The sequence below is a fragment of the Synchiropus splendidus genome, chromosome 9 (genome assembly GCF_027744825.2).
Source record: "Synchiropus splendidus isolate RoL2022-P1 chromosome 9, RoL_Sspl_1.0, whole genome shotgun sequence".
Classification (NCBI taxonomy): Eukaryota; Metazoa; Chordata; class Actinopteri; order Syngnathiformes; family Callionymidae; genus Synchiropus; species Synchiropus splendidus.
In genome coordinates this window covers 14,847,772-14,873,924 of record NC_071342.1, presented here as the reverse complement: position 1 = coordinate 14,873,924, position 26,153 = coordinate 14,847,772, and the positions used below count along the sequence as shown (strand labels likewise).

At 41.8% G+C, this 26,153-nt stretch overlaps 4 protein-coding genes across 12 annotated transcripts in view; 3 read left to right on the top strand and 1 right to left on the bottom strand.

Annotated features, from left to right (window-relative positions):
• Positions 1–6,137, top strand: rgra (retinal G protein coupled receptor a). The gene is made up of 7 exons (XM_053874263.1): positions 1–192; positions 259–415; positions 2,628–2,749; positions 2,821–2,974; positions 3,041–3,158; positions 5,263–5,376; positions 5,970–6,137. Exons 1-7 carry the CDS (start codon positions 114–116, stop codon positions 6,111–6,113), a joined length of 888 nt encoding a protein of 295 aa, XP_053730238.1. The 5' UTR covers positions 1–113; the 3' UTR covers positions 6,114–6,137.
• Positions 3,504–26,153, bottom strand: part of ogdhl (oxoglutarate dehydrogenase L) — a 38,822-nt gene continuing 16,172 nt past the window's right edge. For 6 of the 9 annotated variants that reach the window (XM_053874255.1, XM_053874260.1, XM_053874251.1 and 3 more), the window contains exons 23-24: positions 17,060–26,151; positions 14,092–16,403 (exon numbers count right to left, since the gene is read on the bottom strand). In XM_053874255.1, the coding sequence (XP_053730230.1) occupies positions 26,040–26,151 (112 nt within the window). In that variant the 3' untranslated portion in view covers positions 14,092–16,403; positions 17,060–26,039. Of the gene's footprint in view, positions 12,486–14,091; positions 16,404–17,059; positions 26,152–26,153 lie in introns of those variants that run through there. The other 3 variants (XM_053874257.1, XM_053874252.1, XM_053874256.1) reach the window with 3 other exon arrangements.
• On the top strand, positions 12,296–15,373 carry slc18a3a (solute carrier family 18 member 3a). The gene has a single exon (XM_053874262.1). It carries the CDS (start codon positions 12,650–12,652, stop codon positions 14,195–14,197), a length of 1,548 nt encoding a protein of 515 aa, XP_053730237.1. The 5' UTR covers positions 12,296–12,649; the 3' UTR covers positions 14,198–15,373.
• On the top strand, positions 15,415–23,687 carry chata (choline O-acetyltransferase a). Its single transcript, XM_053874261.1, has 15 exons — positions 15,415–15,547; positions 15,957–16,029; positions 16,245–16,436; positions 17,030–17,148; positions 17,494–17,547; positions 18,834–19,014; positions 19,636–19,813; positions 19,880–20,049; positions 20,428–20,528; positions 20,600–20,728; positions 20,826–20,948; positions 21,016–21,157; positions 21,229–21,291; positions 21,516–21,653; positions 21,714–23,687. The coding sequence occupies exons 2-15, from the start codon at positions 15,988–15,990 to the stop codon at positions 22,140–22,142; spliced, it is 2,061 nt and encodes a 686-aa protein (XP_053730236.1). The 5' UTR covers positions 15,415–15,547; positions 15,957–15,987; the 3' UTR covers positions 22,143–23,687.

Sequence of the window (26,153 nt, the reverse complement as noted above, 5' to 3'; positions counted from 1 at the left end):
TTCACGTGAAATGTCCCTTTAATAAGCGCGCTGCGACCACGCACAATTTAGGGCCATAAACGAGCGGAGAGAGAGACGAGTGTCAGCAGCCGCACTGTGCTATCGGCGTCAGGATGGTGTCCTCTTACCCTCTACCGGAGGGCTTCTCCGAGTTTGACGTCTTCTCCCTGGGATCGTGTCTGCTGGTCGAGGGTGAGTCTGTCCGTTTGGTCGCGCTGAAGCAGCCTCCATATTGACGAGCCCTCGTTCCCCGTGCAGGTCTGCTGGGCTTCTTTTTAAACGCGGTGACGGTGGTCGCCTTCCTCAAAGTGAGGGAGCTGAGGACCCCCAGCAATTTCCTCGTCTTCAGTTTAGCGCTGGCTGACATGGGCATCTCCATGAACGCCACTGTCGCAGCTTTCTCCAGCTTCCTGAGGTGAGTCACCCCGCGGCGAGAAGAATATCGGGGGCAAATAATAGGCATCAGCAACTGTGATCGTGACCGGAGTGGGGCCACCGGGGACCCCAGACTCCGACACCGTGCCCTTAACGCGCCACTTACCTATAGCTGAGGTGCTGTGATACTAAATAACGCGTCTGCAACTCTTAAAAAATACCTGTAACAGAGGTTAGTTTGTCGGTGTCTGCAAACGCTCTCATAGAACACGGGTTACTTTCATAACTGTAGCAGTCAGAAACATAAACACACACAAGAAGGTCACCAGGAAGCAAACACAACTACATGATGGCATTGTGTATTCAAGTGTTTCTGACGAGTACAGTGTGCTACAGTCATGTTATGATCAACATAACATTGCTGGGATCAGGATATAACATATCACTGATCCATTTTCTCTTTATTGTGATTTGATCATCATCAGGAGAGTCACCCACATCTACAGGTGGCTGTGGAGCTGCGGGGTTGGTTTGGTTCTCCAATCCCTGTAGGTGCCCACGTATCAAATACACGTTAGGGGCCTACAGTATTTTGAGGGGGAAAATAATCCTTTTTAACAATATGACTATTCATAGCCATATGCATGGGGGGAATTAATAAAAAAAACGTATACTGTAGGAAATAGTTCGATGCCTTCGCCGTTAACTCTTCCTACCACTTGTGTCCGTTGTTCCAGGTGGTTGTCAATAAAGAAGCTTCAACATGTTCTCCTTTTTGGTCGGGTCAGCGGGTCATCCTGAGTGCAGACGTTTGTTTCTCCATCGATTAGTCAACTTCTGCAAATCTGTAAATAATTCTGCACACGCTGCAAACGTTTGATTAAGACATACTCACGTTGCAGAGACACGTGCACCATGTGTCCCCTGTACTTCATTAGTATCACACAATATAATCAATCTATTCCCTTTAATACCAAAAAAGAAATAAAATAAATAATATAATAATAATAATAAAAAATATTATATATATTTCACATTTGTTTCTTTTTTTTGAGAGCATATTAGTAGTTAACATACAGTGTTATTACTGGTGAACCATCGTACCCAAGGATGAAGCCCTGACTTTAAACTGCAGACACTTGAAGCTATCATGAGGAGCAACCTTCAGATTCAAGACCCTCACCCCCAAAACCTTCTCTGCTTCCTCATCCCTGCTCCAGCTTGTCATCACTCAGTTGAGCTCGCTCACAACATACATAGTCATGTGAGCCGAAAATGAAGCTGCTCATCAGGGCCTTGCATATTAGGAGGAAATTACTTAAACTAACTCCCAAAGGGAAAATGAGAGTCAAATATTTTGCTGCCATGACAACCTCATTGGTATTTAGAGCTGCTTTCTCCATGATTTGGATTGTCTTTCACCCCGTGCACCTTCAGCCTGGCTGCCACTGCTCATTGTCACTGCTGGCTCGACATACTGCGCCCTTGCTGTTATTTTCCAACATCCCATCTGAGCAACCTATTATTGGGGGTGGCCCTTGACCACGTTGAACCGCACGGATCAATGACATCTGGAAATCCAGCGCGACGCAGCCCCGGCCTGTCGATGTGAGACGAGGGATTAATAGATAACGTCGATAGATGGATCAGCGCAGGAAGTGGGGGGAGGTCATCGCTCAGCCACTGTTGTCATAAACTGAGGATTTTCTAGCAGTAATCAGTTGATCGAGGAAGCCGCTCGCGGAGGGCTACATCTCCATGGTGACTGTTCCACCAGAGCAAGCTCCGACTGGGCTTCGTCAGCTGTTTTAAAATGCACTTCTGGACTAGTCTGTGCCCAAAGCTGTTCCAGATATATCGACTTTCTGACCAGGCTCGCTTGATCAACGTGCCTCTGTTTTAAAAGTTTATGTCCTGTGTAGAATAAACCTCAGTTTTCCTTTAAAGTGCCAAAGCTTATAAAATGCCATATAAAACAACAGCTTAATCTCCCTGCAGCAATAGCTTTTAGCAACAAACAAAATCTTCTGCCACATGTTTAGAACTTCCTGGCTGCTCTTAATCAAACTGACTCTTTGATTTAAGGACATGTGACTGGGGAAGTAAATGACTCACTCCATTGATAGATAGCTCCTCTTCATCAGATGCCAGAATTAATAAATCTAGCAATTGAGCTTTGATTTTTTATTTTGCATTGTTTTGGCTTGGAGGACAGATTCCGACTGCTTCCCACTCTGTTTTCGTGGTTGCAGGTATTGGCCATATGGCTCTGAGGGATGCCAGACTCACGGATTCCAGGGATTTGTCACCGCTCTTGCTAGCATCCACTTCATTGCCTCCATCGCCTGGGACAGATACCACCAGTACTGCACCCGTAAGCTTCATCTGGAACAGCAAAGCAGTTGTTGTCCAAGTTAAGACTGACCATCCTCCCCGCCTGCGTAGGAACTAAGTTGCAGTGGAGCAGCGCCATCACCCTGGCTATCTTCATCTGGCTCTTCACTGCCTTCTGGTCTGCTATGCCTCTGATCGGCTGGGGCGAGTACGACTATGAGCCTCTCAGGACCTGCTGCACTCTGGACTACACCAAGGGAGACAGGTAGAGGATCGAAGCTGTCAGGGGAGTAGACAACAGGTTGTGGAGCTCTTCTCTCTCTCTACACAGGAACTACACCTCCTACTTGATCCCCATGGCCATCTTCAACATGTTCATCCAAGTGTTTGTCGTCATGTCCTCCTACCAGTCCATCGGAGAGAAGTTCAAGAAGACAGGAAACTACAAGGTGAGTGTTTCTGTCTGTGGACAAGCGACTGTATCTCAGCCTAGTTTTTATGAGGAGGAAAATCGCATTATTTTTAGTAATGGATTAAACTTAAGGTGCCACTTCTGGGGAGATCGTTGGTTGCAAGAAACAGGACAAAAGTCATTCCTAGTGGACAGTCCATGTCGGTCTTCATGAGCTGAAACAAAATATGTCACATATTAAACCATATTCAAGTGTACATTTTTATTTTTCATTCAATGTATATTTTCTGAATTCTAATTTAATACTCTAAAGTTATATATGGAGAGAGAGAGAGAAAGAGAGATAATAATAATATTATTATTATTATTATTAATAATGATATTATTAATAACAACAATAATAATAATAATAACAATAGCAATAATAATAATAATAATCTCCAGATTTAAAAACAATTAAAATGATATATTCTGAATTTTTTTTTTTCAGTATCTCTCTAGAATATAGCAAATGTGCACCAAAACTGAAGGAACATGATGACGAAAAAGTATGCAGTTTTGAATTGGAAAATGTGGCATCAATTGCCTAACTGTGCTCCTTTCATTTAAAAGAAATCTTGAAAATGATGGCAGCTTCTTAAGGAAGCAGGAGCAGCGAGCAGTGGTTAAATGCGCAACAGTGTGTGCACTGGGACGAAATCCTGGTGAAAACGGTTGGTTATAGCAAAGCTCATGTTTCAGTTAATCTACCCTAAAATCATGTGCACTCTCCCTGATAAACCGGTTAAATTCCCAGTGCTCAAATCCTTGTAGTACAAAGTCCACGTCCCTGCTTTGAAGTTGCGGAGGGATTTTTAGGTACATCTGAGTAATCTCTGCGTGGTGTTAGCACAAATTCCTCATGTGGTCCGTATTCTGACCCGCACATATGTAGGTCATCGCTGCAGGCGTGAGCTCCTGTTTCACATCACTACAGTAGCCAGAGTGCTGTTTTTCTTTTTTTTTGTAAAGAAAATGCTGTATGGACATGAAGCATGCTGAATAGCCAAGCACAGCTGAGATTCAGTCTCCTGGTCTCTGTTACGTAAGACCATTACTTCCAGTCATCTGAGTTGGCTGGCACTTTCATGACAAGCAGAGAAAGCTGCTGTGATAAAACCAGCCTGTTGAGTAATTTAATAAACCAATCAAATGCTCCCAACTTGAAAATCACAGACTTGAGGCTTCATTCTTAAAAGAGTTTTGATCTACTGTACAGTTGCTGGTAAAGATATGGGACATCTAGTGGAGAATGAGGACATTGCACCCAAATAAATATCTTGTTATGTCTATTCGAAAAGCGGCGCTACAGACCCACTGTGCATTTATTAATAAAACATACATCATAAACACAATCAAGAACATTAAAAACAGCCACTAATCACAAGGATGGATCAATGATAAACCTGTTTGGTCAGCAGTGAATATGAATTATACATCCTGCTTTTAAATATGGAGCGTTAAAGGACAAGGACAATTAAATCTTTACATTTTGTCATATTCTATACTCTAGAATAATAAAGAACAATGACAAAAAGTTCGGCGAGCATTTGGGTGACACATTCAATTGTGAAAAAAGCTACACACTTTTTTCACATATATTTTAAGAAACATCCTCATTAAAATAGCAGATGAAGGTTGGAGTAAGTGAAACATGCATTTGAATCTTACCTGTTTAAGCAAGGATGTGTTTCTTAATGTTTAGATTCAGTGTTGCCGTTGGACTATAATGTCTGAATAGCTTTCAGAGAACAAATCATTTCGGTCACGATTTAGACTAGGAATCATTAGATTTTTATAAGATTCAAAAGAATCCCTGTCAGAAAAAAATGAAATCAAAAGTCTTGAGATTCTTTAAAGATGTTTTTAGCATTAGCTAGCTCGCATGAGTTTGTGATGTGAATCATGCAGCATGGACTGCTGGATTACAGCCTCTTTACTGGACTGTGGTTCTGTGGTTTTAGTGAAGCTGAAACTGTTTCTCCTGCAGACTTTATCCCTGACATGTGACTCGCCCTCACATGGAAAGCCACGTCACTTATTACATAGTTGCAGGTGGGACCTGTTATTGACACGCTCTAAATGTGCCGTTTTGTCTGCAGTTCAACCCCAACACTCCTCTGAAGACTATGCTGCTCTGCTGGGGCCCCTATGGACTCCTGTCTTTCTACGCTGTGGTCGAGAACGCAGCCCTGGTGTCACCAAAACTCAGGATGGTGAGGACACCAATATTATCAAAGTGCTTTGATGAACTATGGAGAGAAACACTCTTTTTGAAAGTATTTTAGAACCAGCAATAGCATGAAAAATTGTTGCATATTCAGGGTGAGATTTATAACAAGAAAGGAACAGAAAACGTTTTTTTAAATAATAATAATAATCGTAATTGTTGCCAAAATGATTCATAAAAATGTTAATGAAGGGTTTGCTGTATTGAAACTGTATATTGCATGAAAATTTATTAATATCAAACAATAAATTTGAAAAATATAACAATTATTAATCAAAACATTTGGAGGGAGATGATGAAGTAAACATTTTTTGCATATTTTTGCCCTACATCTGAATTGTCCCTTCATTAAAAAGTTGGAGGTATATCTACTAAATTTAAATTTGAATTCTGTAAAATCTGAATGCATAATTTTCAAATAAAAATATGAAATGCATTTATATCATGCAGATAGTGCGTTAATTTTACCAAATATAATTTTCTAGTATATTGAGTATTTTTATTTTAAAAAAAAATAGCAAAGCCAGCTAAAAAAGTGCCATAGTATTTTTGGGGACTTACCACTTGTTTTCATTCCAGATGGCACCAATCCTGGCAAAGACCTCCCCCACCATCAACTTCTTCCTGTACTGTTTGGGAAATGAGAACTACAGAGGAGGCATCTGGCAGTTGCTCACTGGGGAAAAGATTGAAGTGCCTCAAATTGAGAACAAGTCCAAATAAACTAAGCATGCAAAGTTACCCTCATATTCTGTTGTGGTGCTTTCTGCAGGTACCTCTGTGTTTGTGTGTGTCGGTGTTGTCTCTTCAGCGTTGGTTGTGGCGTCTGCAGTCAGCTGTGGTGAAACTGTGGAGTCACCTTTAACTGTTGTTCATGTCGGTCAGCAGAATTCATCTGGTTTTTAGAAGCAAAGCAGTTGTTTGGGCATGTTTGATGTCACATTATAGTCAGAATCTGAAGCACCTCACTGGTCTCTGGTAGATGACAAAATACCTCACCCTTTCTCTAAGGGAGATTCCAACCTCTTGCCTCAACCTTTTTTGCCTTTTAGTCAGGAGTTCAGGTGAGGAAGAGAAGAGAAAACTATCCTAGAATATCACACATGCAGTCAATAAGTATGTCTGAGTGTGCACCTCCATGTTTGAAGTGTGTTCTGAATTGTTTTGTGTGAAGATCTGTGTCGCTTGTATCATGTGAGGAGGATGACTTTTAAAGCTTCTGCATGACATTTCCTGTCCTCAACTGCACAGCACTTCTGTCAATAACATCAGACGTCCTTAACGTAATGAAACTAAAGTCAAGCCAGTGTTTGGATTTTAATCTTGTGACTAAAACCATGACTCAATACTAGCCAACTCCAAAATCAAATCTTTGTCACGATATTTAAAGAGCTGCTCCAATTTATCCTTGAAAATTCAATTATATCGGGTCCCGTTTGCGTCCAGTTACTCCTGACCGGTCAGTGCGTGGGTCTGGACGTGCTCCATAAAGCTGCAACTGATCTCCACTGTACTAATCCCACAAACAACAGCACTATTCTTCGTTCTCAGCCCCCACGACAAGTTAGAGATTAGTCGGAGGTTATAGATTAAGTGGACACACTTGCTACACAGAATAAGAGCCTTTTCATGTCGTCATCATCCAAACTTTTGCTCTTCTGTGACCTAGACCAGCCGTATCATTATGACCATCTGCTTATGTTGTGTAGGTCACACCTGCAGTCTGCAGTAAACATACCAACATCAGATGATGTCTATCAGCAACAACACTTCCTGGTTTACACTTGACAGAAGCTAACTGTGCGCCGTGTGGTCCCATCACACCTGATGCTGAAACTATGGAGGCCATTATGCACATCTGTAACAATTCAGTAGCGCTAGAGTCAGCTTACTTTCACACTGATATAAACTCAGAATTATTACTGTTACATATTCAATATAGCGAACATGAAAGGACGATTGTCTAAATCACGTTTTTCATGACGGTAACATTCAGATCATTCATTTACATGCATTTTTAGATCAGTATTGCCATCAGATGAACTCTAAACTCTGAATTCTGGATCATTTCAAATCAATAAATATCTTTTCCAATGAATAGTAACTTGGTAGTTACAGTTCCCTGTCTCTGGATTAGCTGCCGCTCCATGTCGTGAAATAAATTGACTGTACATTTTTTTTTTTGCACATCTACCGTTACATGCTCATTTTAAAAAGATCACTTGATCCATGGGAAAGAAATACAATGATCACTTTTGAGGATTATGTTTTTGGGGTTAATGATCTAAAAAATTTGATCTGAACAATGAATTAGCTTTGCAGTTTTGACACGTCAAACAAGCGTTGCATCAAAGATATGGTTATGAAATCAACATATTGCAAAGCAATTGTTTCATTTCTTGTATGTTTTTTTTTTTTTTTTGAGAAACTGTGTTTATCATGAACAAGACTGTGTTCAATGTGATTCTGTCCATGACTATGTGAAATTGTCTCTTATTGGTGTTGAACGATAAAAAAAAATCACATAAATAAATTACCTTATAAAATTGTTTTTTTTTTGGAGATTCTATAAGAACGGTCCACAGAGAGTCTGTCGACACCATCGCAGGGTGGTTGATGACAAAGACGGTCCCACCCTGATTGGTGTTAAGCAGATTAATACACCCCAGTCCGTCAGGAGAACAGACTGTTGCACCATAGCCTGGTGGTGACACGTGGGTGGAGGTCCAACACAACCTCTGTCAGATAATTCATTCCCTACGTGTGATCCAGATTACACATTCAGACATCAGGGGAGCCTGTATATGTATTGTAACAACTGCTCATGCATCATGACTTCACCAGATGGACCTACAGTACAGTATGTTGTTGTCATTTGCTGTTGAACTGCTTCTTACAGCAACACACGATCAACTGCAAAGGCATAATTTCTATGAATAGTGACATCAAGTTTGAAGTCAAACGTGGCTTCCAAGTGTCTTCTCGCTTCACTGACCTTGTGGTGAGAGTGTAGCACTTACACCAGAACTTTACAACCTCAACATCGCTGCAGGACCCAGACAGGAACTTAAAAACTGGAGAAAGGTCGATGCGACGTTTCATGGCTGTCAGATGTGCCTCCATCACACCAAACAGATGTCTGGTACGGTCACAGTCACAACTGTCAAATCAACAACACAAGAGCTCATTTGAATTACAGTCAGAATTACAGTGGGATTATTGCGTCACTGCTTTAATTCAATAGAATGTACAGCAGGGAACTAAAATAAAACCTAATGGCGGCTAAAGATGGAGAACCTATTGCAGGACTAATGGTGTCAGAAGTGGGATGGCCGAGTATTTGGCCGAGAATTTTATTTTTTTTTTAAGTTTAATTTATTTATCTTTGCTGCAATGGCGACACCATCTGCATACTGACCTAACAAAACAGCTCCTAAACAACAGCTTCCGTCGATGTTCTTCATATTCGTGATGGCACAATGAGAAGACGATTAACTGTGACCAAAGGTCACATGCTCTTATTTATAGAGCAGATTGAATGCCAGCAAATGTCTACTAAAGGTCACACATGTGCATTTCGGCCGCCGTAGTATGTTCACATGCAATCTCATCCACATGAGCTGCTGTGGCAGCTGCACACTTGCTTGATTAAATGGACACAATTGACACATGGGGAGGACGTTGCTGTTAATCTGGTCAGACACATGGATTATGGTTATCAATCAAGGTGCCTTGGGTCAGCACAAGTGAGGGAGGGGCCGAACCCAGGGGCCGTTTTCAAGTCAGCAGTGGTAGGCAATTACAATTGCCCAAATTTCAGGTTAAATAAATCTAGCCTAGTAATACTTTATTTTTTAATAACAATTGGGGTTATCTGCAAGTTTTATTTTGCTTATACTGAAATTCATTTTATTTATTAAAATAATATTTAACATCCCCACACATCTTTATTTGCTACCCAAATCTTGTGTTTTTCACCAATAATAATGGATAAATTAATAGATATAGTTTGGTTAAACATTTTCCCCAACATAAATTAAAGTAAATTAATTTGATCAAATGTTATTTAAAATTCTTAGATATTTAGTTACAGTTGGTTGTAAATAGCACCCATATTCAACTGAATAATCTGAAAGATTTAGGAGTTATGCCTGTACTTTCATGGAGTCTGCTCTATATTATACGATGATATGTTCCTCTATGTGCACATCTGTGACAAACAAATATCATTTTGAACTCAATAACTTTCTGTTTTTGATGAGACAAAAGACAGTTACAGGGTTTAAGATTCAGCGTCTACATTTGTTTGTCACCAAAAACCGACTTTCTAGTTTGTGAATGAGGTTATAATAGTGCAACTAGTGATAACCTCATCTCTGGGTATTTGGGTATTTGGCCCCAGTCGCCCAGGATTTTACTTGCGTGGTGAGACATTAATACTTTGGCAGCCGAACAAGATTACATGGTGAACTTGTACCTCCTGGTTTCCAATTAGATCGGAGATGAGTTGCTTTATGAAACCAGCACAAAAATGTTCAGGGGCGAGGACTGATCAGACCCCAGACAACATTATTTTTAGAGCAGGGACAAGGGGGCGGCTGTGCACAGAGTCATGCTTTGAGTTCATGTATGAGAGAGAGGGGGAGAGAGAGTCTCCTGGGTGAAGCAAAAGCTGATAGTTCCGGCCTCCGTGCCTCTGCTTAACCTCCGCAGCTACAAAATGTTCAGCGAGGGAAATAAATGTGATTATTGAAAGCTGTTCTTTTACAAATGTGACGTAACAGTGGGTCTAAAAATACAACTGAAAATGTTGAGCCCTCGTTTTGAATGGATTCCAAACATTCATTGCCCTGATTTAGCCCTCGAACAAAAGCTCTGGAGGGTCACGGCTGCCTGAAAAAAAAAAAAAAAACTTGTTTTCCGAGTTTGCAAAATCTAATCATCTCCCACTCACTCTGTGTGAGTTGATCCAAGAAATCCTGGATGTTTCGTCTGGTATTGAAGCATGACTACAAAGGTTTAAGGATTTATGTGTCTCTCAAAGGAAACATCCATGTGTAACATAGCTTTGCTCAAATTGATCAGAAGTAATACTGAATATTCTGTAACTGTACAGATCAGTGTGTAATAGAGCACTCCTAATGTATGGTTTGATTTTGATGCAAAGGTTCTTCATATTATTAATGCACTTCTAATTCACGATTATTCAGTCGACAGCATTTACTTTTCCACTCCTTCTCCAACCATACAAATATGATATTTATTTATAGATTGCACGTCACTACATAACCAGAAAACATTGCAGCACTGATGCGTTGTTTTTATTATAATAAAAAGATGTCGGGATCCTCAAAGGGCTCACAACTTTAAGGTATTCATTTTCAACACCTCTATATGGTTGCATTGATTAAAACGTATTTCCTTTTTTTTACTTATTTTTATGATAGTTTTTGTAGTTTTTAATTCCAGTATTTGCTCCCTGGGGTTTAGAGATGATGTGATACCATCTGCCGGTAGAAAGAAGCAACGACGCATCAGGATTAATACTCGTTTGGTGACTTCAACGTTTCCTTAAAGACGCGACTTTGTTTTATGTGCCTGTATTTTGGTCCGAGTGTCCACAACAAGCCCCGCGCTTGCCACAATTGGGACACGAGACTTTATGAACACGTCTAAACTACGTTTGGAAGTCATGCCATTTGACGGAAGAGTGGTGTTTGTTTGTTTTTTTAAACACCACAGATGGAACCCAGAACATGTCTTAATTTATAACATTTAAAATACGTATCTATTTCCCATCTTCAGGATTTTTTTTTCAGTTCTCGCGAGACTTTCTGCCAGTCTAAACGGCGCTAACCTCTTTATACCGCTAGAGAGCAGCAGTGTTCCGTTTCAGGTTTCATATTGGTGCTGAATAATGTGTGATATATTACAGGAAATGGCACTAAAGTACAAAGCTCTGTATCCATCCAACAAAACTTTAAATGTACTAATTTGCCGTTACAGATCTGCCCCATCTATTTCCAAATTCACTATAGCACGATCTAATTCAGGGCAACACAAAGAAAATATTAACTTATATTAACATTTGGAAGCAAAAATAAATGAAAATGTATTAATGTATATCATGTTATAGGAGCATAAATTGTAACCATTAAAAGTATAATTAATCATAGATTTATCAGTTTTCTTCAATGAGTTTATTTTTGTTTCCAAATCACTGGTTGAAACTAATGCGCAAATAATCAATACTACGTGAAACCAACGTATTGTAAAGTGTCCATTATTATTTCTAACTTGTAACGTCAAACATTTTAATTTTGTAGCCCAAAAATGACGCGCACAGAAAGAATAATGTGAATACACGGACAGCATTGGGAAATTGTGTTTTTAAAAGAACAACAGTTATTTTTAATCACTATTCTTCCTGCTTCTATGGTGACTGTGTCAACGTTAAATGATAATTTAGTAAGTGGCTTTAGTAACTGAATGAAATCTGTTTTTGCTGTGTGCGTAATGTTCCGTTTCCTGACGCCAAAAAATGTGGAAAATAAGTGACAGACTTCGGTTATCGCAGTTAGCTGTATTCGCTTGTCACATGTGCAACGATGATCTGATTCGGAAAAAGAGAGGAAACATCTGTTCACGTGGATTTGGAAGAACTTTCTCGGCAATACATGGCGGAGCTGTCCCCTCAGTGTGGTGCTGAAATGTCGCGCTTAAAAACGCGCGCTGTCTGTGCTGACTGTCGCCTGGGACGTTTAACCAAAACACAAGCCTTAAAAGTGAACCTGTTGGAGTGTGACAGCGGCTGAGAACGCATAAGTGCGCGCTGGGGGTTTGCGTTTAATTAGCATAAAAAAAGTGCTGGAGACTGTGCGTCACAGCCCCCAGTGAAGGTGGGAGGAGGGGGGCACCTAGGGGAGTCAACAAGCTGCAGCGTGTTTTCCATCAGCGACTGACAAAAAGCAGCGGGGCAGATGAGGAATGATGACTTAGCTCGCTGCGTTCCAGGTGACCGGAGACAGACGGAGAGGACGCCCATGGATCCGCCGCCACTGTGAGAGCCCGAGCCCGCAGGTGCTGTCCGGGACCCTGAAAGACCAGAGATGAGGCAAGTAAGCAGAGCAAAGACGGAACCTGAAGTGGAGTGAGCGCGATGTCGGAGCGGAGAGGCTGAAGTTTCCCAGAAGAGCAGGTGGACACCGAGCGCGTTCTTTCCAAGTGATTCACCTTTTTTCCACAACAAAACCGACACCATGGAGCCGGAGGGAACCAAAGAGGGACACGTGAATAGTATGGCGAAAACCGCCGCCGCCAAACTCTCCCAGATGGGCGAAAGAACTAAGCAACTTGTCATCCAAGACCCAGCGCGCCAGAACCGGATCATAATGGTGATAGTGTGCGTGGTTCTTCTGCTGGACAACATGCTGTACATGGTGATCGTGCCGATCATACCCGACTACCTGGCGGAGCTGCAGAAAAAAGCGGCACAGGCTTCGGGTCTGGCGGCGCACGGCAACTCATCCAACGCCTCCGTTGCCGACAAGAGCAACTACGACCTCCAGATCGGTGTCCTGTTCGCCTCAAAAGCCATAGTCCAGCTCCTGGTCAACCCGCTCAGCGGAACTTTTATAGACAGGGTGGGCTACGACATCCCGCTCTTCATTGGCCTCAGCGTCATGTTCCTGTCCACAATGACCTTTGCCTTCGCGGAGAACTACACCACGCTGTTCCTGGCGCGCAGCATGCAGGGGGTGGGCTCGGCCTTCGCCGACACGTCCGGGATCGCCCTGATCGCGGACCGCTACACCGAAGAGGCCGAGAGGAGCAAAGCGCTCGGTATTGCCTTAGCCTTCATCTCATTTGGGTGCCTGGTGGCGCCCCCTTTCGGCGGGGTCCTCTACGAGTTTGCAGGGAAGCGGGTCCCGTTCTTGATCTTGGCCTGCGTGTGTCTGGCGGACGGGATCATGTGCCTGACGGTGCTGAAGCCCTTCTCCAGGGCGGAGAGAGCGAACATGCCGGTGGGCACCCCCATCAACAAGCTCATGCTTGACCCTTACATCGCCGTGGTGGCGGGGGCTCTGATCATCTGCAACATCCCGCTGGCCTTCCTGGAGCCCACCATCGCCAACTGGATGGAGGAGAACATGCACTCCAACCAGTGGGAGATCGGCATGACCTGGTTCCCCGCCTTCTTCCCCCACGTCTTAGGCGTGTTTGTCACCGTCAAACTGGCCGCCAAGTACCCGCACCTGCAGTGGTTCTACGGGGCCATAGGCATGGTCTTCATAGGGGCCAGCTCCTGCACGGTCCCCGCCTGTAAGAACTTCGGGCAGCTCATGATCCCACTGTGCGGCATCTGCTTCGGCATGGCCTGCGTGGACACGGCGCTGCTGCCCACGCTCGGCTTCCTGGTGGATGTCCGTCACGTGTCCGTGTATGGGAGCGTGTACGCCATTGCGGACATCTCATACTGTGTTGCCTACGCCATGGGGCCAATAGTGGCGGGCCAGATCGTCCACAGTCTGGGCTTTGTCCAGCTCAACCTAGGAATGGGCCTCGCCAACGTACTTTACGCACCGGCACTGCTTCTCCTTAAGAACGTGTCGCAGATGAAACCGTCCTACTCGGAGCGGAACATGCTGCTGGAGGACGGGCCCACCGGCCTGTATGACACTATTAAAATGGAGCAGCGAGAGAAAAAGAGGAAGGGCTTGTGCACGACCATAGACGAGAACGGCATTGAGACTTTTGCGCAGCGCTCCTGCTCGGAGGAGGAATCCTCCGGGGGCGAGTACGCGTGAAATCCTGCACCGTTCATCCCTCCAGAGCGATCACGCCATTTTATCATAGGAGCCCGCGGAAAACCCAATCAACGACGTTAAACTGAAAGATGCAACTTTAACACACGCCCTTGAAATGAAGTTTAAAACAAACTCTTCAGATGGCGTTTAATGACTTAAATTCACCCGTATCATGCAGCGCAAAACACTCAAAAACCAGTATTTACATCGGTGCGCTCTATTAGAAGGCTTTGAATAAATTATTTAACAAATTGTTGTCTTTTCAACAACAAATTGAGAAATAAATACTATCAACTTCCCAAATAAATAAGGTAACATAACCTGAATTGTAATGGAAGTCATAATTCCGGCACCTCATGAATGCACCAAAAACATAGAGAGTACGATTTTGATGCTATCAGTAATGCCAATTTCCTGCGACCATTTTGACATATGAATTAATAAAAAATATATATTTTTATTCTATTGCAAATATTCAGTTCCAAAAACAAAATGGCCAAAGTGAACACAGCCAGTTACAATGGACGGCCAGTTTACTGTGTTCTTGAGTTGCAAAACGAAAAAAGCCCCTTGGCTCCTGTGATCATAACCATGTAACAATTCCATTGACGTCCAATCAACTCGCTTGAAGCTTGTGCCGTCGAAACGCGTTTCTTTTCAGTGCGTTGTCAACATCGATGTCCATCCACTAACAGTATTTATGAGATCATATTCAGGGAGTAGATATAATGACAGGTCTTTTTTCGTGAAATTTGTGTTGACGTCATTTGCCAGAGTTGCACCGCTGTCGACTAAATATGCAATACTGTGCTGAAAGATAAGACATGAGGTTTGATGTGTGCGTCTCGTGTGTGTGTTTATTTTTGATGATGTAACCATGGAATGCATATAGCCTCCGTGTATGACGTGAGACTGTAAATACATGTATATTCATGTACATAATTAAATGACTATCGAGTGCAAAGTTTGGGTGACATCTCATTTTTGGCCACAGATGGGTTCCTCCAATCTGGGATAAGCTTCAATACTTGTTTTTCAATGCGATTTCACTGCTCTGTCATTTCTGTTAATGTATTTATTTTCGATCGTGTTCCACGCACCAAAGAGAGAAAATGAGATGCCAAACTTGTCACCAAATGGTTGGACTTCTGGGAGGAGCCTGGTTACCGGGGTAGGAGTGGGTGAGGAGGAGGAGGAGGAGGAGGGGGTCTCAACATCCTTCCTGAGCTGGCGAGTTATTCTCTGGAACTGCGGAGGATTGATTATACACCAAAATGAGAAAGGAAGTCAAATTCAATGGGATTACACTCAGAAACTTTTTGTGATTAAAGTTCCAGAGTCTCTTCTCCGGTGAGTACTGCACTTCATTCTCCTTATTATCTGTTATCAACTATCATCATTTTAAACCCATATTTTCCAGCCATTAAAAGCCTGTCACTCTTCTAAGAGTCACAGTTGACTTGTTCCTCCATACTAGTCTTCTGTCAGAATAATGACTCAAAGTTGATTTTAAAAACGCCTTGATATTTATTTGACATTGGTCGATTTGCTTAAATGTCAAACCTGATGTAGTGTAAATGCACTGCAGCTAAAATATGCATTCATGCCATTTCAGGCACCAAATGTGCAAATATTTATATAATATATTCTGGAGCTTGCAGGGTTTTTTAATTCATAACACCGTTGGACATTAACCAGCAGCGTGCTTGAAATGCTCACCTACCTTTCCTATAACTATTTTACTGGTGTTTATTTTAAGGGAATCAAGACTGCCATCCCTGCACGGCAACATGCTCGGCACAGAGCCCTCCACAGGTTCAGGAGATGGAGACGTAAATATCATTTTCATGATAACTATTTATCCAACTTATCAGAGTGGACTACTTGTCTACTAGTTATTATATATATATTAGATAAATATTCCTCTCTATTTCAAGTTAAAAAAGTGCCACATCTGTTGGGTTTATTCTACAATGCATGAATACTAGCCTCTTCACAAAACACTCTCAACAGTGTACTAGGATGTGTTTCATGAATATCTGTCCAGAGCCTGCCCAAGCTTCCGCTGCCGGACCTGGCAGACACACTGGACCTGTACCTGAGGAGCATGAAACACCTGCTGACAGAGGAGCAGTTCTCCAAAACCCAGAAAGCAGTGAAGCAGTTTGCAGCACCAGGAGGAGTCGGGGAGCTTCTGCAGAACAAGCTGAAAGAGAAGAGAGAGAGCAAAGCAAATTGGGTAAAATATTTAGACATAGACCACAACCATTGGTTCATTCCAGTGCTCAGATTTACCATGGTCTTTCCAGAACGCTTGTGTCAATGTGAAACAGCTCCAGCTCCTATGTAAGTCCCAGTCACACCTTTGTCAGACTTTGATACGGAAGAGGATTAGGGCCAGTGAAGAAAAAAAATAATTGGCAGAATTCTGACGTTAATCTTAGAATTCTGACTTTAAAGTGAGAACTTGAGATGTAACTAATAATGAAGGCCACTGTCTTCGTTTAACGGCAGATTTGCACTTTAGAAACATCCATATTTATGTTCCAGATTTTTAAATTAGAACTGATTTCTCACTTAAATAAACCATCCTCAACAGTCTCAGAGTTAGAGGTGCTGATCCTCATCTCTGTCCTTAGAAAACATCTTTAAAAGACACTTCCAAAATCCCACTGGGCTGATGAGAAGGAGATATTTTTGCTCCACTCTGGCTGTGAAACATCTAGGGAACAAGTCTGAAGCAAAAGACGTGGTTTACAGGGTCACAGAAGCTCAGACGTTACATTTGTGACCATGCAGCATGTCAGAGCCCTGTCATGTGCTGCTCCACAGGTGTACGACTACTGGTTGAACGACATGTACCTCAACAACAGACTGGCACTGCCCGTCAACTCCAGCCCGGCCATGGTTTTCCCGCTGCAGAACTTCAAAGCGCCCATCGATTCCTTGAGGCAAGAGACAAAAGCCGTTAACCTGGATCTTTTGTTTCAGATGTTGATCAATAGACAGCAGCGTTTAGGTAACTGATGACCAACACAAACCCTCTGGAGGTGGAACTTATCAATTACTATGACTGGACTTCCTTCCACCACACCATGACGTATGAGGTCATTACGTAGACGGATAAGAGGTCGGGACTCTGGTGAGAGGGTTAACCAGCATCTATGACTGCACGTTCGACCCAAGTGATCGCAGGCGCTTCTTAACCACGATCAATTAGAAATACCAAAGGCTCCTGCAGAACTGTTGAAGCAGCTCCTGGATGCTTTGGATTATGGCCTGCTTTACTCTCCCAGGTTTGCTGCTCACCTGATCTCTGGTGTGTTGGAGTACAAGACTCTTCTGGACGCGTAAGTACACAATATAAATTAGTCAGTTGTCATACATAACTCTAACCTCATACCAGGAAGTGAGTCCATCAAACATGCATGCTACAGTTCATTAAAGCTAGAGCAGCTGATCCTGAAAAAGAAGGAACTGAGTTTGATAGACACATCGGCGAAAATGACTGTACGTTCCCCAGGTGACACCAAACTTTAGATTAAATTAGATGTCCTTTATAATGGGGGGTTTTGAAGAGTATGGCACAGTATGGCTTGAATGTTGTGTTACTAATGCACCTCTTCACTTGCCTCCTTTGGTGGGTGCTGGCAACATTCATCGACCAGTACAGAACATCAATGGCAGCTCCCTGCAGCTTTGAAACTATATGTAATTCATGAATGAATTTTAAATCCATACATTCATGTATTATGCCTCCACTGTAGTTACCCTATTTATTGGTTTCAATTATGAACTATTACATTGTAGTACACATTCACACTGCACTTATGATCATCAATAACTGATGACCGCTAAATGCACAGTATACAGTATTACTAATGGGTGGGTAGTTAATGATCAAGTCAGTTGTGTTTGTGAAATCTATTCCCAGCAATAGGTCAGATTAATTAGGTTTGGGAAGACCTGGGCAAAGTACGGCCCGGGGGCCACTAGCAGCCCCTTGCCTTTATTACCAGTCCTCATGAGGTCTGAGCAAAAATTGCTCATTGTTATTTTTAGGTCTTCTATAGACCTAAAATAACTCATGAGTGTATTTTTGCTTCCCTCAGATCTACTTACTATTATGTTGAAATATTAAATTAATAAGAGTAAATTAATAAAAGTACTAACAAATGAACAGTACCTAAAATATAATATACATAGAATACATACAATAAATAGGAATAAAAAGGCTTCATATCTTATATGCTTCAACCACAATTCTGCATGATCTGTATTGACGATTAAATGTATGTAAGCTAAAGTATATATCATTAAATCCTTTTAATTTTACCTTGTTTGGTAATGCTTTACTCACAAAAAAAAAAAAGCGTCCTTCTGTCTTCTGGTGTGAATGTGGCCCCTCAGGGAATTTAATTGCTGGCCCCTGGGGGTAGAGCAAATATTTTCAAGTCTGAGCTAGGCTTATGGAGCTAAGTCATCTCTCAGATACTCAAAGTAGAGCAAGTATTTTTCAGGTTCCAAATGTCCTGCAGGTAGACAATGAAAGAGACTAACTCATGTCATATCACTGGGTCTTCCTGCGTCATACTCAACAGACTAAAAATTAAACTACATCTTTGTGTCTCGGTAGACATGCGCTGCCAGTGGACTACGCTCGGGGTCAGCTGGCAGGAACTCCCCTCTGCATGGAGCAGTACTACCGCCTCTTCACGTCCTACCGACTCCCAGGACACCAGAGAGACACGCTTGTGGCCCAAGAGAGTAGCGTGATGCCAGAACCAGAACACATCATCGTCGCTTGTCGAAACCAGGTCAGACACGCTGACAGAACAATGCAGAGTCTTATCAGTCATGTGACGAAGTCAGCTTCATCATAAACGGGAATGTCTGTATAGTTCACCGTGAGAGTGAATTTTCATAAATGATCTCATGTGACTCAGATCAGTGGTGAACTCTCCTGTTTTAGTGTATTATTCTGACGGAGTAACAGTGTTCATGTCCATCTAATGAGCCAAACAGGGATGGATGAAGTCAGACAAGCTAATGGCACGTCAACAATATCAACTTGATCTGCAGTGATACATATGGGGCTGCTATTACGGACGAATAGATCATCACTCCTGTGTGTCACGCACGGCAATAAGATATTAACTTGAGTAATTAACACCAGTGGAAAATTGACACCAGCTCTCCGTTAAGTTAATTAGCTGGAGTATGTTTGCTGTTCAGATGAAACCGTCGACAGTTATATTATATTATATTATATTAGATTACATTAGATTGCCTTTTTAAGCAAAAATAAATAAAAGTAAAACAAAATCATGCGAACAAAATGCTAAAATTTGCTTTTAGTTGTACTCTTGTTCACAATGTTAACAAATTTAAAGAGAAAATGAGACCATCTATTCAATCAACTTGTGTTTGATGGGCAGTTTTTCGTGCTGGATGTGGTAATCAACTTTCGGCGACTCAACGAAAGAGACCTGCTGACTCAGCTTCAGAGAATCACCAAGATGGCAGACGGCGACGAGGAAAAGCAGCCACCTGTCGGCCTCCTCACCTCAGACGGCCGGACAGAGTGGGCCGTGTCGCGCAGCGTGCTTATGAGAGGTGAGCTCGAATGATGGGGTCTAGCGGTTCATATTCCATTGATTGTTTTCTTATTTCCTGCCTCAGAGTCGACCAACAGGGACTCCTTGGACATGATCGAGCGTTGTCTGTGTTTGGTGTGTCTGGATGACTCCTGTGGGGCGGAGCTTAGCGAGACCACGCGGGCTACGATGATGCTGCATGGAGGTGGAGTTGCCAAAAATGGGGGTAACCGCTGGTACGACAAGCCCATGCAGGTGAGGGGGCCAATCTGGTGCTGGTCTTAAGAGACAAACACAATAGGAATAGTGATCTGAACTGTCTATACTGTATCCAGATAAACTAGACCAACTTTGTGAAGGGGAACATTTGGGGATGTTGTTGTGCCTGCAGCCATATGGTCGCGCAAATACATCTGGTACATTAAGAACTTAATGTGCTGAAAATTATCCTTAAGATTAAGACTGGCAGTATTCACGCAGGAAAGAAAGACATTTCTAGCAGCTCAAATGATTCCATGCTTATTGATACATAAATACAGATACTTTTCCAGAAGCCGGGATTGAACTCAGCCTTGTGTTTTAGCACAGTATGTGATCTAGACTTTCCCTCTGAAAATAGCGTGACTGTGTCAGTTAGTCGTAGGAGCAGGTGGCTGCTGCGGAGTCGTTTGTGAACATTCGCCGTTCGAAGGAATCGTCCTGGTGCAGTGTACAGAGTATCTGCTCAAATACATGTAAGAGCATAACACTGGAAATACATGAATTGCTGAAGACACCTGTCACATAGGTTTATTCTGCATCCTAGGATTGGCAGCCCGTCGAAGCTGGTCAGGGCAGCAAGTGTGAGTGAACTCCCAGCACCGAGGAGACTTCGCTGGAAGTGCACACCAGAAATTCACAAACTTCTCAACTCCTCAGCTGAAAAACTTCAGAGGTATGACTTAGAAATACTTAGAATAATATAGTATAATGGGGTCAACATTCAACTTGTGGAATCAAAATGCCCATGAGCTTTTGCCCTCTCTGGCCAGGCTGGTTAAGAATCTGGACATGAACGTCTATAAGTTCTGCGACTATGGCAAGGAGTTCATCAAGAAGCAGAAGATGAGTCCAGATGCCTACATGCAGGTGGCTCTTCAGCTGGCTTACTACAGGTAAGAAGAAAGCTGCGGTGCAACCAACTGCACTAGCAGAAAAACCATTCCACCTTCGTCCCTCTAGATGTCATGGGAGGCCAGTTTCCACCTACGAGAGCGCCTCTATCAGAAGATTTAAGCAAGGCAGAGTGGACAACATCCGGTCTGCCACACCAGAAGCCTTGGACTTTGTCAGAGCGATGAGTGGCGAGAAATTAGGAGCATGTGTACGGTGTCAAGTGATCTTAAACAGAGTTTGCAGTTTTCATTTGTGTAAATGTAGACTGTGACTTAACAGGGCACAGAGAAGATGGAGAAGCTAAAAGGCGCCATCACAGCTCAAACCAAGTACACTATTCTGGTGAGAGACCCCACTATTACTGTCATTTCCAATGATGTGGTTTTGATGACATCATACGAACTGAACCTTTAACAAAATTGAGTTGTGTGCAGAAGCGTGTGTGAATCTTTCCCTTCACCAAGATGAGATTTTGTTTTCACGTCTAATACGAGTGCCATCAAACCAGCAAGCATCTGTGGTTGAGCAAACTCAATAGAGCACCGAAATGATTCACTTCATTTCAGGCCATCACCGGGATGGCGATTGATAATCATCTACTGGGATTGCGTGAACTTGCTGCAGAGCTCAAGATGGAGAAGCCAGAGATGTTTGCAGACGAAGCCTATCGGATCAGTAATCAGTTCATCCTCTCCACAAGCCAGGTATGAATCTGTTGCGTGCTAATCTCAACAGCCTGATGGAGCATCTCACGACTCTCGCAGGTCCCCACTACAGTCGAGATGTTCTGCTGTTACGGACCTGTGGTGCCGAATGGATACGGAGCGTGCTACAACCCCCAGGCAGACCACATTATCTTCTGCGTGTCGAGCTTCCGCGAGAGTCCGGAGACATGTTCAGCCGAGTTTGTCAAGTGTCTGGTGCAGGGGCTGAGGGATATGAGGGATTTATGTGATAAATACAACACCATCTCCAGTCCAGCCAAGCAGAGACCAGCTCAGACGCTGGAGAGCCACACACAAACGGGCAGGAAGTGGCAGAGCAAAGCACAGCCGTCTAATCCCACCAAGAACCTGCAGACGCCGCCACAAGTCCTGATGAGGACTCCAGACCAGACTCAAGTGGAAGCTCACACACAAACAAACTTGACAAAGGGAGGCATCCAAGCATGGAAAAACGGAAATGAAATATAGGAGTAGGAATGTTTTTCAAAGTCTGGTAAGAACCTGAAGTGGATGGAGCAGAAATAAAATCCCAAGGAACAGTTTCACTGCAGAGTATGATGAGATGGATTATGAAAATTAAATAGTTCAATTTCAGGGAACAGTGAGAAATAAGAAGAGAAGTAGTGATGAGTGACAAAATGAAAACCTTATTATGGGATCAAAGTTTAAATGATAGGAAAGAAGCTGTGGAAGAAATCCTAACTAAGCTATGCAACAATGGACGCATCTATTAAGCTACATTCAACATGAGCAAGACAAAATTATGCGTCATTACTAGGTTAGATGCCAGATTAATTCTTGTGGATGTTTTAAAATCTATATTAAAACCAAAGCCACCTACGTCACCTGATAACTGAAGTGTCGTGTAACAACCAGTGTGTATCAATGTTTTTGTGTGTTTTTTTGCTTATTCACCTGCAGAGGGCCCTAAAATGAACCAGACGGTAATTTGACGTGTTATTGTAGTGTTTTCTAATTTTCAGGTGCTTCAGGGAGATACAACCGTGTCACCTGTGTCACCAGAAGAGCAAACTGTACTGTACTGTAGAAGTCATTGTTATTTTGCACCAAATAGAAATGTATCAGGCTTTGATTTGTTTATCTGGCCGTGGTCAGTGTGTTCTCGTTTGCTTCCAGTGACAGACACACACTTGTTACCCGTGTGCCTGTCAACCAGGGTAAAGTAGGTGTCATGTGACTATGATGATGAGTGACAGATACTCTCGTGATGTGTCAACATGTAAATTGCACGCTGCTATCAGAGATAGATGATGCGACGTCTTAAACCCACCTCTTCCTGAATCATCTGTTCCCAAAGTGTATTTCTGTCGACTATCATTGCACACACTAGTAGAATGAGTAAAGAGAAACATATTTATTTGATTTAAATTTCATAAATGACATGTATTTGTAAATGATTATGCAGAGTATTTGTTTTTTATTTTTGCATCATACAGCTAAGCGTGAATGTATATCATAAGAGAGGTGTTTTCAATGTGAAAAAAATAATCTGAAAGGTGTAATAAATATGAATATAAGGACAACATTTTTTGACATTTTTGCTTTCATATTAATGGAAGACAGAAGTAATTCATTTCACATTCACGATATAGTACCATGGTCATTGATAACATGAGTGGCATGTAAAAGTGCTATTAATATGTTAGACATATTTCTTATTTATATGTATAGATTTAAATCATCACTTAACTTATCACTTGCGAGTTGGCAGGTTGAAGACGTCGCTCCGCAGCTCAAATAATCTGGCAAATTTAGCAGACTCTCATTTGCACCCACAATGGAGCAGTTATCACTCGGCTTGGGCTTCTGTCTATTCCACTATTGTCTCCTCTGATCTGCTGGAAAACACTAAACAAAGATGTCATCACAGGTGTTGGAAATACTGTACTTCAAAACAAAGACATCAAGTGCCAAGCATACAAAACTTCAAATTAAAGGATGTAGTACAAATGAAAACATCATTATTGTGCTTATATGGCTTCTTCTTTAACTTTTTATGATAAAGAAAATCTTGAATACATTGAGAACCGTGATAAGCATTATTTTAAACAAATTAAAACTTAGCAACTGAATTGGTATCTGTATCTGAATTTGTTTGTGATAACTAACACATTTGTATAGTTGACTTTTATACAACGGAGTCCATGTCCAGTCCAATGAACCAGTCCACATATGGAGTGGACCAAAAGCTAAATTTAAACAACTTAACTATTTTCAAGTTAACTCTCTCTCTCCGGTTCGTAGGAGGGAAGAGGGTTAGGGCCAATAAAAAAAGGTGGCCACACTTTAAAGTCTGACTATTATACGGTAATTCTTAATTTAATCTCAAAACTCACTTTCATCTCATAATTCTGAATTATTATTATTATTATTTAATCTCATAGTTCTCACTTAAATCTCAGAAGTCTTTTTTTCTTCTTGTTCTTCACTCTGCTCTTGCATAAATTTGCTCACAATTAAAAAGGTTTGTTTTGAACCTTGTGAAGAGTTGGCATAACAAAAAGTACTGTACATGGAGGATTCCAAAAAAACATCAAGATACCTTGTGGACATTTCACAATATATATTATGCTTGAAGGTTTTTTGCTCAAGATGTCTGCACAGAAGAACTACCTGACACTGAAAAAAACTACAAATTTGAGCCCAGTTGAACTTTCTATGCACAACAGAAACGTTTATACCCCGCGTGTTCAAAGCTCAGTCCATTGCTGTATATTTAAAATCCAATTCATGCACAACAAAGCTCAGCTCAACATTATCACCTAATGCTGAAATTCATAAGTCAATCTGCTCCATATTCATATTATTCAGTTTTATTAAAACTGTATTTGAATTCTCTTTCAATCGCCGGGATGCAAGTGCAAAAGGTAAGACATAAAGTGGGGAGAAGGAGGGGAGACTACTGACAGCATTTCTTAAAAGATTACTCAATCGTCGAGGGAATTCATTACAAAGAAGCTTCAACATTCCCCGGGATGAATCCAAAGCTTTGCCGTGTCCAAGTGTTGTTCTCAATCTCCAAAGACGAATCGGCGCCTTATGCCCAAAATATGAACGGCGGCGGGAGTCTCTGTGCCAGCTGGCTCACGTCATCTGATTTAGTGAAGTGTGACAGTAAACACTGACTCATTCACCGGCAGAGAGGAACTCCAAACCAAAACCTACTGAAGTGCTCAGGAGCAGTTGTGCCACCTCTCAGTTTTATATTCTCCATTTGGACATTTCTTTCACAGCCCTCACTTTAAAATCCTGAAAATGAAACGTGCATCTTAAACAGTCATTACTACATAGCACATTCAATTCAACTGATTAATGATGGTCGTGGAAGACGACATCCCTCTCATGACATCCCCATGAGACAGAAGCAAAGTAGCAGCTCTCTGATGCATGACTTCACCCCTCGACAATAGCGACGTCACCTTCTGTTATTTAGCTGCAGTCCACTGATCGTTAAAGGTCAGCAGCAGATGACGCTAACAGCACTATTTCATCTACCCACAGTGACTTTTCAGATGTCACCCTTATCAAAAAGACGTTTATTCAAATGTATGAGAATTGTTATTTTATACTAAAATATGAGGAAATAGCTCTAAGTTATTTCATACAAAAATATGGGGAAATAAAAAAAAATAGAAAAAGTTTTAAATTAAACCTATGCATAATTATAAGTTTACTACTGAGATACTACATTTGAAATACTACATAAGTAGCACACTGAAGTATACTTGTACCTATACTCATATACTGCTTTTTTCAAGTATATTACTGAGGCGATCCCGAAGAAAACTGTGCAAAGGATCATGGGAGTGTGCAACCCTCTGCTGTCAACATAGGCGGTATATACTGTCATCTTTAGTCATTAGTTGCAGATGTAATAGGATGATAAGTATAAGTATGGCCAACTGTACACACCTGAGAGGTAAATGTGTACTCAATGGGATAATGTACGCGTTCAACAGAGTTTTTGACTATAAAAAGTGGCGACTTTAAATACACGTTGATTATTATAAATGTGTATATACAGAGTACACTAGTAGTGTAATTCTTGTATACCTGTAAGTATACCTGAAAGTATACATTATTAGACTCAAAATATTCCAATTTAGTCCAAAGAAGTATAAAATTTGTATAATTTCTAGAACACTACAAGTATATGGTTTGGAGTACACTTATAGAGCAAGTATACTCAATTAAATGAACTTCAAGTATAAAAGTTTTTGCTAAGGGAGACGTCTCAAATTGAGACCTATCTGCTTAAGATTAGGAAGTCATCGTAACAACATGGTCTTCAAGAAGACAAAAAAACTGCCCAAAAACTGAACTGCCCCATCCCGGTTTCATAAGTCAGTGGAACACCCTCAGATTAAAAGCTGTGTCAATAAATTTCTTGAGCTCATTGAGGTGTGTTGATTTGTTTCCTGTCGCTGGAGCAGCAGCCGGACCTCTTCCGACATACCT

Excerpts from the sequence above, each read along its gene's own strand:
- rgra (XM_053874263.1), top strand. The coding sequence starts at position 114 with ATGGTGTCCTCTTACCCTCTACCGGAGGGCTTCTCCGAGTTTGACGTC. Across the intron at positions 193-258 it reads ATCGTGTCTGCTGGTCGAGG|GTCTGCTGGGCTTCTTTTTA; the intron begins GTGAGTCTGTCC and ends TTCCCCGTGCAG. Across the intron at positions 5,377-5,969 it reads TGTCACCAAAACTCAGGATG|ATGGCACCAATCCTGGCAAA; the intron begins GTGAGGACACCA and ends TTTTCATTCCAG.
- slc18a3a (XM_053874262.1), top strand. The coding sequence starts at position 12,650 with ATGGAGCCGGAGGGAACCAAAGAGGGACACGTGAATAGTATGGCGAAA.
- chata (XM_053874261.1), top strand. The coding sequence starts at position 15,988 with ATGCTCGGCACAGAGCCCTCCACAGGTTCAGGAGATGGAGAC. Across the intron at positions 20,729-20,825 it reads TCAGCTGAAAAACTTCAGAG|GCTGGTTAAGAATCTGGACA; the intron begins GTATGACTTAGA and ends CTCTCTGGCCAG. Across the intron at positions 20,949-21,015 it reads CTTCAGCTGGCTTACTACAG|ATGTCATGGGAGGCCAGTTT; the intron begins GTAAGAAGAAAG and ends TCGTCCCTCTAG.